The sequence below is a fragment of the Vipera ursinii genome (assembly GCF_947247035.1).
Source record: "Vipera ursinii genome assembly, chromosome: 2".
Lineage (NCBI taxonomy): Eukaryota > Metazoa > Chordata > Lepidosauria > Squamata > Viperidae > Vipera > Vipera ursinii.
This window is the reverse complement of record NC_139513.1, coordinates 283,754,956-283,767,035: the sequence shown is the minus strand read 5'-3', so window position 1 is coordinate 283,767,035 and position 12,080 is coordinate 283,754,956. Positions and strand designations below refer to the sequence as shown.

General features: G+C 53.4%; 1 protein-coding gene across 1 annotated transcript; it reads right to left on the bottom strand.

The window, feature by feature from the left end:
• Positions 1 to 5,863: 5,863 nt before the first annotated feature.
• On the bottom strand, positions 5,864 to 11,736 carry CREB3 (cAMP responsive element binding protein 3). Its single transcript, XM_083354598.1, has 9 exons — positions 11,435 to 11,736; positions 11,108 to 11,354; positions 8,720 to 8,808; positions 8,530 to 8,622; positions 8,121 to 8,227; positions 7,895 to 7,963; positions 7,569 to 7,653; positions 7,345 to 7,429; positions 5,864 to 6,709 (listed from the first exon to the last, which is right to left on the bottom strand). Exons 1-9 carry the CDS (start codon positions 11,528 to 11,530, stop codon positions 6,306 to 6,308), a joined length of 1,275 nt encoding a protein of 424 aa, XP_083210724.1. The 5' UTR covers positions 11,531 to 11,736; the 3' UTR covers positions 5,864 to 6,305.
• Between the last annotated feature and the right edge of the window lie 344 nt (positions 11,737 to 12,080).

Below are 12,080 nucleotides of genomic sequence, written 5' to 3'. Positions count from 1 at the left end.
GCTTCCTGTGGGGTGTATTTCGCTCCCGGTGGTGCAATTGATCAGCCACGGAGTTCTGCCGGTAAACCATGAGACGCCGAAGGATGCCCTGCTATTGTATCTAAGGAAGGAGGAGGAGGAAGAGGATTGATGAACGGCAGCGTGGCGCACGGACGTCTGCAACTTTTCCTCCCGCAGTGGCTGCAGGAGGAGGAGGAGGAGGAGAAAGAGGCTGTAAATCTTTCTTGTGAATTGAATTATTTCCTTCTTTGTGAATGGTCTTTCTTTTCCTTTTCCTTTTATGGGTTTATTATTATTATTATTTCTCTGTCTTACAAACTGTTGAGAGACTTTCAGACAAAGGCATGATGTGATTGGTTGAAACGATCACATGATTTGCCTTGCTTCGTTATTCCTGGGGGTTATTTCAACACCAAGCACAAGAGGGAGCAAGATAGTAATTTGTATCAGGAGAAAAAGAAGAAAATGAAAAAGAAATGCAAGAAACCAAAATGGCTGTTTGAGGAAGCTTTGCAAATAGCTGAGGAAAGGAGGGAAGCAAAAGGCAAGGGAGAAAAAGAAAGATATGCCCAATTGAATGCAGAATTCCAAAGAATAGATAGAAGAGATAAGAATGCCTTCTTAAATGAACAGTGCAAAGAAATAGAAGAAAACAATAGAATAGGGAGGACCAGAGATCTTTTCAAGAAAATTGGAGAGATGAAGGGAACGTTTAATGCAAAAATGGGCATGATAAAGGACCAAAATGGCAGGGACCTAACAGAGGCAGAAGAGATTAAGAAGAGATGGCAAAATTACACAGAAGAACTATACAGGAATGAGCTTAATGTCCCTGATAATCACAATGAGGTGGTGGTCACTGACCACGAGCCAGACATCCTAGAATGTGAAGTGAAGTGGGCCTTAGAAAAACTGAGCAACAACAAAGCTAGTGGAGGTGACAGTATTCCAGCAGAGCCATCAAAATCTTAAAAGACGATGCAGTAAAAGTGCTACACTCCATTTGCCAGCAAATTTGGAAAACTCAACAGTGGCCACAGGATTGGAAAAGATCAGTTTACATTCCAATTCCAAAGAAAGGCAGTGCCAAAGAATGTTCAAACTATCGCACCATTGCACTTATTTCACATGCTAGTAAAGTTATGCTTAAAATCCTACAAGCTAGACTCCAGCAGTATGTGGATCAAGAACTACCAGAAGTACAGGCAGGATTTAGAAGAGACAGAGGAACTAGCGATCAAATTGCCAACATATGCTGGATCATGGAGAAAGCTAGAGAGTTCCAGAAAAACATCTAGTTTTGCTTCATTGACTATGCTAAAGCCTTTGTGTGGATCATAACAAACTGTGGCAAGTTCTTAAAGAGATGGGAGTACCAGACCATCTTATTTGTCTCTTGAGAAACCTATATGTGGGCCAAGAAGCAACAGTGGTCTTCCCAGCTGCAATGTATGGCAGTGAAAGTTGGACCATAAGAAAGGCTGAGTGCCAAAGAATTGAGGCCTTTGAACTGTGGTGCTGGAGAAGACTCCTGTGAGTCCCTTGGACTGCAAGGCGATCAAACCGGTCAGTCCTAGAGGAGATCAACCCTGACTGCTCTTTAGAAGGCCAGATCCTGAAGTGGAAACTCAAATACTTTGGCCACCTAATGAGAAGGAAGGACTCACTGGAGAAGAGCCTAATGCTGGGAAAGATCGAAGGCAAGAGAAGAAGGGGACGACAGAGAATGAGGTGGCTGGATGGATTCACTGAAGCAGTAGGCGTGAACTTAAAGGGACTCCAGAAGATGGTAGAGGACAGGAAGGCTTGGAGGAACGTTGTCCATAGGGTCGCGATGGGTCAGACACAACTTCGCAGCTAACAACAACAATCAGGAGACTGCTAAAAACTATAAGGGAGTTCAGATTTACTTAACATTTTTTGTGAGCAAAATCCTTTTTTTTTAATCAGAAGGCTGTTAAACTATCTATAGGAGTCCAGGTTTACTCTTATTTAACTTTCTGTGAGCAAAAGACTTTTTTTTTAAATACAAGACTGTTTTTATCAGGAGCTCAGACTTGCTTTTATTTAACCTTTTTTTGTGAACTGAGTGGCGTTTTTTTCCTTCTCTTTTTTTCTTTTCCTCAATTGCCCTGACTACTCTGGTGGATTTATAAGCAGTGTTGCAGGATTAAGTCTTTGACACACAAAACATTGCTTTCTAAAGAGACGGTTTGCCAGCTTCCTGTGGAGTTATTAACCGCCAGGATACAAAAAACACATTGCCTGACTTTTCCAACTGGGGGAGAAGCAGGCAGATTGGCACTGGTTTGCCGGTTCACATGACCTGCCCGTTTCAGCCACTTGCTGCCCCCCTCCCCCGAAGGAGCTCCTCAGCTTCCTCTTCCTTGCTGCAGAAACGGGGGCTGTCGGCCTGTCTCCTCCTCCTCCTCTTCCTCCTCCTGCAATTCTTGCAGGGTTAAGTCAATGCCTTCACCTCCATAACTTTAAATTGGAATGTTTTAATAAGTGAAACAGAAACCTAATCCTGTTTGAATGAATCATGTGGTTAGCTTCACATAATCAGATTTGTTTTGAGTGTTGCAAGATAGCGCTTTAAGTTAACAGGTGCCAGGTTCAAGGAAGCCCAGGTGAAGAACACATCTGCACTCCAAAGGATGTAACCATGTGCTATACGCATGTGATTTAAATTGGGGGTGGGGGTGGGGCTGGGGGAAGTAAGTGAAGCTGAGTGAAGATATTCCAGGGACTGACAGTTTGGGGTGTACGTGAATCCGGTTGATCATGAGCTGGAGCTGGTATTAAGGGTTACCTGGTGACAGAGAGAGCAGCGAAGCGTTAATATTTCTCCACTCTTATTGCATCTGCAGAGATGACCCAGACCTGCCTGGGGAAGGCTGGATAAAAATTGCTCAGATCCATTCTCAGTTAGGTACCAAGCGAGGTGCAGATCTGTTGGAGATGCCCGGGGAGCAGTTTGATCCTGTTACCTGGGAACAGTTTGATCCTGTTTTAAGCAGAGGCTCCTTTCGAATTAGACCGGTGCCCCTTCTGGCTGGTCAAGTCTACCTGGGAAGGGACATCGGGTGGGTCCTAGTGAGGAGAGGGTGTTCTTGGCACCATTTGGTGCTCTCTCTCCTTTAGAAGCGCCCCTGGGCCCTTCTGGAAAATTTTCATCCAGGAGAGGAGGTTGTGCTGCAACTTGAGGACCGAGGATGAAATGGACTGAGGCCCTTTTAGAGTTTATGCAATGGAGGCAAATTCCTTGTGTGTCCAACCATACTTGGCCAATAAAGAATTCTATTTTATATTCTATACATTCTGTGTTCTATTCTATTCTATCATTATTCTGTTCTATTCTACAGTATTTCTATTCTAATTCTATTCTATTCCATTCCATCATTATTCTGTTCTATTTTATTTCTATTCTATTCTATTCCATTCCATCATTATTCTGTTATGTTCTATTCTATTCTTATTCTATTCCATCATTATTCTATTCTATTCTATTATTCTATTCTATTCTATTCTATTCTATTCTATTCTATTCTATTCTATTCTATTCTATTCTATTCTATTATTATTCTGTTCTATTCTATTCTATTCTATTCTATTCTATTCTATTCTATTCTATTCTATTCTATTCTATTCTATTCTATATTCTACAGAGGTAGGGCATCCATCACCTTGAAGCTGGTCCCAATTGGAGTTGATAGATAGTGAGAAGTCCCACTGTGCAGCCTGCCTCAAGGGGTGTCGCAGGGCTTGGTGCTCTGTCTCTGCTGCTGGATGAGACCATCCATCCACGTGGGATGAGCTACCATGAGCAGGTGGGTAGCACCCAGGCAGACACCTCCATCCCAGGGAAAGTAAGTGCTGCTGTGGATGCTCTCTTGCTGTGTTTGGAGGCGGTGGGGAGGGGATGGGGCACAGTAGGCTTCAGCTGGCTGTGGGCAGGAGTCTGTTGTGTATCTGCCCTCTTTGGTCCTGGGCCAGGTTGCCCTGCTTGAGACAGACCTGATGCATAATCTAGGGGGGGGGCAGTGCCCCACCTGGCCAAGGATCAGATGGCAGCGGTGGCTCGGAGGGCCCTTACTCAATTTCACGATGTAAATCAATCACACCCCAGTTTGAGAGTCCCTTCTTTCAGCTACTCATGCCCTGGTCATTGCCCCCATATTGACTACTGCAAATGGGCTCTACTGGGGCTACCCTTGAAAAGTGTCCAGAAGCTGCAACTGGTACAGAATGCAATGGCACAAGCAGTTTCGGGTGCCCTGAGGGTCACACATATAACACCTCTGCCAAGTGACTGCATTGGGTGCCAGTTTACTTCCGGCTCCAAATCAAGGTGTTATCACTTTTAAAGCCCTGCGTTGGCCTTGCACCAGGTTATCTGAGGAACCATCCCTTTTTCACCAGCCCACACTACTCAGGCAGGCAGGCAGGGCATGGGTCTCCTCTCCCTCCTCCGGATGAGCACAACTTTGACAGGGGGTTTGTTCCAAGGCACGCCCAAACTCTGTGGCCTTTCTCAATGTCATCTCACAGCCACCCCCCACATGCACTTATGGGCAATCCCAGGTTCTCTGGCCCAATTGTTCCAAGCCACGAACCACATACCTTGTGTGTGTATCCTGAATACCTGCCTGGCCTTTTGCCCTGTGGAAGGACATCCTCCAAGGTGCCCGCCCAGGCTGCTCTCTCATTCCGCCTTCCTGGGCAGGGCCAGATCTGACCACATTGTGCCTCCTGCACCCCAACAGTCTCCCACTTGTCTGAGAACAGTGACGCAGATCCCTGGGGGAGCCCCTCAGCTACGGCTCTGCCCTTGGAGGCCCAGCCATTCACACCAAATGGGGGCACTTGCCAGTGGTGCACATGGGGCTGCTTTGGCCGGGGCTCCTTCATATGTTATAGATCTGCAGCAGCCGAAGGTGGAGAAGGGACCAGTAACCAAAATCGGACCCTTTTTCTGAGTTCCCACAGGGAACTAAAACCAAATCATACAAGGTGCTTTCTCTCACCGTGCCAAGCCGTGTGAAAACTAACCTGGTTAGTGGTGTGTTAGTCTAGCCGTTAAAGTCTTTCACAAACCCACTTAATCCTCTTGTAACCCCCTCCCTCCCCTGCTGTGAGGCAAACCCGAAAAGCCTGAGGAAGACCTGCTAGCTACAGCCTACAGCACAACTCAGCTGGGTGGGCAGCCCGAATGAGACCCTTTCAACCTGGGACTGCAAAGGAGCATTCTGCCTTGCGCACCTGGCCCCAAGGAAGGTGCCTGATGCTCTCCAGGTGCCACGGAAGGCCCGATGCTGGGCAAGGAACAAAGACTATCCACAAGTCTGGGGACAGTCCCAGTAGCGATGGAGACACCTAGGGCAGGGGTAGGAAACCTTGGCTCTTTTATGACTTGTAGACTTCAACTCCCAGAATTCCTGAGCCAGCATGGCTCAGCTGGGAAACCTCTCCCTTTTCCCCTCAGCATGGCTGGCTCAGGAATTCTGGGAGTTGAAGTCCATGAGTCATAAAACAGCCTAGGCCAGGGGTAGGCAACCTTGGCTCTTTTTTGACTCGTGGACTTCATCTCCCAGAATTCCTGAGCCAGCATGGCTCAGCTTGGAAACCTCTCCCTTTTCCCCTCAGCATGGTTGGCTCAGGAATTCTGGGAGTTGAAGTCCACGAGTCATAAAAGAGCCAAGGTTGCCTACCTCTGATCTAGGGAGAAGGCTGGGGACGGATAATCCTAGAGGTGGCCCACCAAGGCAGCCACAAAGGCGGTGCATGATCCACCAGTGGGAAATGAGGGGCTGGGCTTCCTCTGCAAGGGGCAGCTAGGGAAGACACAGGCCACTCCGGAGTGTGTGGCAAGGAGGGCCTCCCCTCCTGAGCCATTTATTGTTGCACTGCACAAGAACATGACACAAAGCAGGACTCAAGCAAACCTTCCAGGGTCCTTCCTCTTCAGCCCAGGGTCCAGCTCTGGGTTCGGCCAACCTCTGCCCTAGCCTCATGCTAGCTAGGGTGAGGGAACCCCCAGAGAAGCAGGGCAGATGCCTAGGATGGGGGCAAAGAGGCTGGGCAGCATTTCCTGCTGGGGCCCGCGGCGGCCCTTCTTCTGAGCGTGGGGATCGTCGGTGAAGGGAAAGCCGCAGTTGGGGGAGCCCTGGCAGGGCAAAGCCTCTGTTGCTCAGCGGCCCTGGTTTTCCTGCTCCCCCCCCGGGCCCCCCCGCCCTGTCCAGACTATCCCCTACTGGATCTTGGCATCTTCATGCTGCTGGCAAAGTAGCCCAAAGCCTCAGACCTCACATTTCATCGGTGCGATGGGGCTGGAGGATGACGCTGGTGGTACCATCTGCCCAGCCAGGCTGCTGGTTGACGGAGGTGGGCGGGAGTGCCCCCTCCTTCCCTGGAGGAGAATGCTTGGGGGCCAGGAGGAGCCCCTCCAAGGCGGGAGAAGGTGTGTCCAAGGAGGAGCTGCCGTTGCTGGCAGAGGGGGGCCTGGCCCCCGGGGCGTTCCGTGGGCCCCCCCGAGACCCGTTGAGACTCCCTGAAGCCGCAAAATCTTCGGGGGACACAGCTTTCTCTGACAAAAGCAGCCCGGGGGACCCAGGAGAGGGAAGGGGTATCGTCGCTTCTGCTGACTGGGGGGCGCCCGCCAACGTCCGGGAAGCCCCGCTTGGGAACTCCCGCAGCTTTCGGGACAACACTGAAAGAAGAAAAGGGGGCAGTTACAGCACTGCAGGGGAGTAGGGCTGCCCCCCCCCGGGGTCCCTGGTGGCTTCCCCTTTTCCTGCCTCCTCCTCCTCCTCCCTTGGAATGAACTGCCCAACAACTTTGTGCTTTTTAGAAGGATGGCATCTCCTGTTTGCCCCTTTCCACTGCCCCCCTTTGGAAGATGTCATGGGAAGTGACCCCAAACCACTCCTGTCCCACTGGGGAGGCCATCCAGCCCTTGGCTACGGAAAAAATAAATCCTGCAAAGATGTCTGCTGAGGACTAACGACTCTCGGAGGCTGCTTGACTTAAATCAGACCCTTCCTCTTTATGTCCAGTGGAGGAAGTCAACAAAGCACCCCCTTTTTGTCACCCATACGCCAAACTGCTGCAACTGGCAAACCTTGGTTCTGTGCCAACTAAAGCCGGCCAGGCTGCCCAAGTGCCCATCTCCAGCCACGGGATGGCAAAGGCCATTGGAGGGGGGGGACTGTAGCCCCCAGGAGTTTGCTCAGTCTTTGCAGGAGCTGCTGCCGAAAGCACAAGGCTGTCTTGGGGTGGGGGGTGGGGGCTCCACTCTGATTGGGCTTAGAGGTTGCAGGGGCCAACTCAGCCCCGGAAACTCACCTCCATGCTGCCCCAGCGGTTGCTTCTGGCCACCCAGAGGATAGAGGCTGGGCAGGAGGACCAGGCAGAAGGAGAAGAGCAGCACCTGAGCAGAGAGCCGTTGAAGGCAATCAGACCGCAGCTTGCATGGCTGAAACGTGCCCCCTCCCTGCGGCTCCCATTTTTGGCCCACTGGAGGGGAGCAGGGGAGAGCTGGCCAGAGGACTAGACACATGGAAACTCACCATGACGCAGGTGCTGGCCGCAGCTGTCTTGGTGGATGAGTTCTGGACGAGCGCTTGCAGCTTCCTCAACTGCTCAAGCAGGGACCTGCAACGTAGGACCCTCAGCTGCACCACTGGGGTCTCTCACTGCAGCAGGCAGCCCCCTGCCCTGAACCAGGCTCCTACAGACTCAACTGAGGGCCGCACCCCTCTCGAGTGGGCCAGTCTCGATCATCGTTTTCGATCCGTGTGTGGGCAACTGAACAAAGTGTGGGGTGGCTACGGCCAGTCCCAATTGGCTTGCAGAACCCTCGCAGCCTCCCCCGCCCCCCCCCAGCCCAACTCACGTGTTCTGCTTCTGCAGCAGCTGCACCTTCTTCTGGAGCTCACTGTTCTGGGCTGTGCAGGCCAGCACCCTGCAGAGAGATGGGTCAGCGGGGGAAGCCCAGACAGTATAGCCCCCTTGGTGAGGAGAGGGCAGAGGAAGCAAGGAACGCCCTGCTGCCTCCTGCAGAAGGGGGGGCGTGCTCCCAGACCCCTTTCCCCACCCCTCTGCTCCCCAAGGCTCCCCACCTGCTCTCCAGGTTGTCCATGTAGACCTTCTTCTTGCGGCGGCTGTCCTGGGCTGACTGCTTGTTGCGAATCTTCCTCCGGACCCGTTTCAGGACCCTCTCCTCTGCCTGGCAGCACACGTGTCGGGGGATGGTGGTTAGCCAAGGGCCCCCCCTCCCCTCCCCTGGGCAACCCTTGCCTTTCAGCCTGCCTGTCAAGGCTTTGTCCAGCCCTTAGCCCTGTGCCCCTCCTCCACTGCTTGGGGGGAACACCAGGCTGGCCACGCTGAAGGGCAAAGGCCAGGCTGCTCTGTCCTCCGTCCCCTCCTGGAGCCAAGATTGGGGGGGGGAGGGCTTTCCCTGTTGGGCAGCACACATTCATTCTCCTCCCTGCCTTTGGATCTCCCGCAAGCCAGGTGAGGAAGGCCCACCTTGGTTAGGGGCAGGTGGCAGGGAATCGAGACACCCTCCTTCTCCAGAAGCTGCTTCTCTTCATCCGTCAGGACCAGCGGTGGGAAGTCCAACTGGAAATGCAGGAAAGGTGGTGCCTGGTCAGGGCCAGGGCCTGGGAAGCACCAAGGATGAGGGGCTCCAGAAGAGCGGCTTGGCCAGGCTGCTTACCTGCATGCCTGCTCCTACCAGGGGCTCCGCTGTGAGCGCTGCAGTGGGAAGACTGAGGCCCTCGGCGGTCTCCATATCTGCCCACATCTCTGGAAGAGGAGAGAGGACTGTCAACCTGCAGCACTGTGAACCAGCCCCTCCTTCCCCCCCAGTGCAAACCTCACTGCTGCCCTGGTTCGGTGGCTGGGTTCGCACAAGGCACCAAGCTGGCTAGAGCAGGCCTGATTAGTAGGAGGCTCCAGCGCATTGGCTTGTTAGCAGAACCAGCCGGCTACTGAGGGGTTAGGGGTCCTGATCGGCCCCAACCTGGGATGTCAGTGTGGTTAGTTGATCCAGGGCTGGGGGGAAGCCAGCTGGGGTACAGAACCATAGGAAACCCCTGCAAGGCTAGCCGAGCTCTGAGAATCCAATTTCTGACACGAGTCAAGGTTTTGTGTAATAATGCCACTAAGAGCATCTCGTGAGTCAAACCCTCAGATTAGCCTCTCTGGATCCAGGGTGATTTGCTAAAATCGTACCCTCCACATTTCCTTATAGAGAAGCAAGCAGCCCCTTTGCCAGAGTCCTGGCAAGTCTATAAATCTGAATGTCTACATTTTAATATTCAAAGCTAAAAGCAAGGCTTTTTTCCCCCCTGTATTGGGAGGTTTGGTAGGAGAAGGCCAGATCCTCGGTCTCCTCACCTAACCTATATGACCTTAAAAAAACATCTCATTGACTTTGGCCTGTGCAAAAGTCCCTTGCTAGGAGGCTGGTACTGAGTTAGGGGCCTCTTTGCAAAGGGGGCAAGATGGCAGGAAGTAGCAAGCCACTGTCCCAAAGGGAGCAGACTGGAGCTAAAGGACCAGAATAATAACCTTGTGAGAGATCTTGGAGGTCATCTAGTCCAACCTCCTGTTCAAGCAGGAAACCCTATGCCATTCTGGACAAATGGCTGTCCAATCTCTTTTAAAACTCCAAGTGTTGGAGCATTCATAACTTCCAGAGACAACCCGTTCCATTGGTTAATTGTTCTGTTAGGAAATTTCTCCTTAGTTCTAGGTTGGATCTCCCTTTGATAAACTTCCATCCATGACTTCTTGTCTTAACTTCAGGTGCTTTGGAGAATAGGTTGGCACCCTCCTTTCTGTGGCAGCCCCTCAAATATTGGAAGACTGCTATCCTGTCACTCCTGGCCTTCCTTTTCAGTAGACTAGACATAGCCAGTTCCCCCAATTGTCCATTGAGTCACTTTCTCTGCACTCCTTCCATCCCAGCATCTTTTTTGTATTGTGGTGACCAAAACTGGATACAGTATTCCAGATGTGGCCTTGCCAGAGCCGCAAATAGCAGTACTAACACTTCACACAATCTTGACGCTATCGCTCTGTCGATGCAACTTAGGACCATGTTGGCTTTTTTAGCAGCTGCTGCGTACGGCTGGCTCATACTTAAGCGGTGGTCTACCAGACACCTGGGGCCCCCTCACTGTTACCACTGTGGAGCCAAGTTCCTCCTGCAGTATGCAATATCTGTGCATCTGAATTTTCTGCCTAGATGCAGGACCTTACTTTGCTCACCAGTGAAATGGGCATTGTTGGATGGGGCCCAATGCTCAAACTTGTCAAGATTCTTCTGAATCTTGAGTCTATCATCTAAAGCACACGTCAAACTTGCGACATCATGTGACATCATGCGACGTATCGGAGCTTTTCCCCAATTGCCGGCAATGGGGTGGGCGTGGTTTCCTGGTGATGCATCCAGCCCGCAGGCTGGCAGTTTGACACCCCTGATCTAAAGTATCAGCAATTCCCCCCAGCTTGGTGTCATCTGAAAATGTGATGAGTTCCCCTTCTATTCCCTCATCCAAATCATTGATGAAGATGCTGAAGAGTCCCGGGCCTAAAACAGAACCTTGGGGTACCCCGCTGCACACTTCCCTTCACGTAGATGCACTTCGATTGAGGACTACATGTCGAGTAGGATTCTTCAGCCGGTTAGGAATCCACCTGGTGGCGATGCTGTCTACCCCACCATTTTCTCTCTTACCAAGAAGCAGGTTGTGGTCTACTTTATCAAATGCCTTACTCTGGCAAGTGGGAAAGCGTTCCTCCCCTCCCTGCCAGAGAACCAGGGCGGGAGAGGCTGCTTTCCCCCCCGAGATGGTTACCTGCCTTGGGCTCAGATGGCTCTTCCGGGTTGCTGCGGCCGTTTCTCCCTCCTACCTCGGGAGGTTTCCCTCCCAGCCATTTCACCATCCCCTGCGCCACAGCTCAAGGACGCCGCAGGTTGGGCCGTAAGTTCGCCGAGAGGACCAGCCCAGCTTCGCTCTCAGCCCACGGAAGCCCCCCCCGACCCGTTGCCCAGCTCAGCCCGGGCCCTCGGGAAGCCTCCGCCAGCCCCGCTCACCCAGATCTATGGCCACGTCGCCCTCGCCCGCCGCCCAGGTGGGCGCGGCGGCATTCAGGTGTAAGGAGTAGTTGTGCTCCGACTCCACGCGGCCCGAGTCGGGGAGGCTGCCGGCGGGAGACGGGCTCCGGTCCTCGGCGAGACTGCTCTGGCCGGAGGGCTCGGCGGAGCTGTCCGAATCCTCCCCGAAGGGGCTCCAGAGGCACCGCAGCAGCTCCTCCACCTCCTCTTCCAGCCCGTCCGGGACCTGCGGGGCGAGAGGAGGCAGGAGCAACCAGGGCCAGCCGAGGGCACCGCCCGCCCGCCCTTGCCCGGCCCGCCGCCCACCTGCGGCTGCGGGAAGCCCCACGGCTCCGGGTCCGGCTCGTTCCCCAGGAAAAGCTCCTCCTGCAGGAGGAAGTCCAGCAGGTCCTGCTCGGCCATGGCCGCCGCACAGCGCCCGCCAGGAGAACCGCCGGCAGGGCGTCCACTCCAACCACTTGCGGAGCGACCCCGAGCTGGATCCGCGGAAGGGAAACCGGCTCCCGCTCTGCCGCACCTGCTCGGCCGCTGCGGCTGCTGGCCCGGACGAGCCCGCCCCTTCCAACACAGCAGAGATGACGTCACCCGCCAGGAAGTGTCTCGCGGCCTGCCCGTCTTCCTCTTGTCCCGCCTCTCCCGCGGCCTCCCACTGGCTGGCGCCAGCGTCACTCGCGCCTGGGGAAAATCCCGCGGCTTCTGACGTCATGGGGCTCGGGCGCCGTGTTCGCCCTCGGGCTCTTCCGGTTGCTCCGCGGATCCGTGGCGGGACCGGCGCCGGGCTGAATGGCCAGGGCGGCGGGGAACTCGGAGATCCTCTAGTCCAGCCCGCTGCCCCGCGCAGGAATTGCAGAATGGCAGCCCGATCTTGGCTTGTCTCCCCCCCACGCCTCCCGCTGGACCCCTGCCTGACCTCAAGAGGGAGTTTATTTATTATTTATTTGATTTATTTGAT

Bases quoted from the DNA above. Each gene is read 5' to 3' on its own strand.
- CREB3 (XM_083354598.1), bottom strand. From the start codon at position 11,530: ATGGCCGAGCAGGACCTGCTGGACTTCCTCCTGCAGGAGGAGCTTTTC. The intron at 11,355-11,434 runs GTGGGCGGCGGG...CTCGCCCCGCAG, and splicing joins GGGGCTTCCCGCAGCCGCAG to GTCCCGGACGGGCTGGAAGA. The intron at 8,228-8,529 runs GTGGGCCTTCCT...GTGTGCTGCCAG, and splicing joins GCCACCTGCCCCTAACCAAG to GCAGAGGAGAGGGTCCTGAA.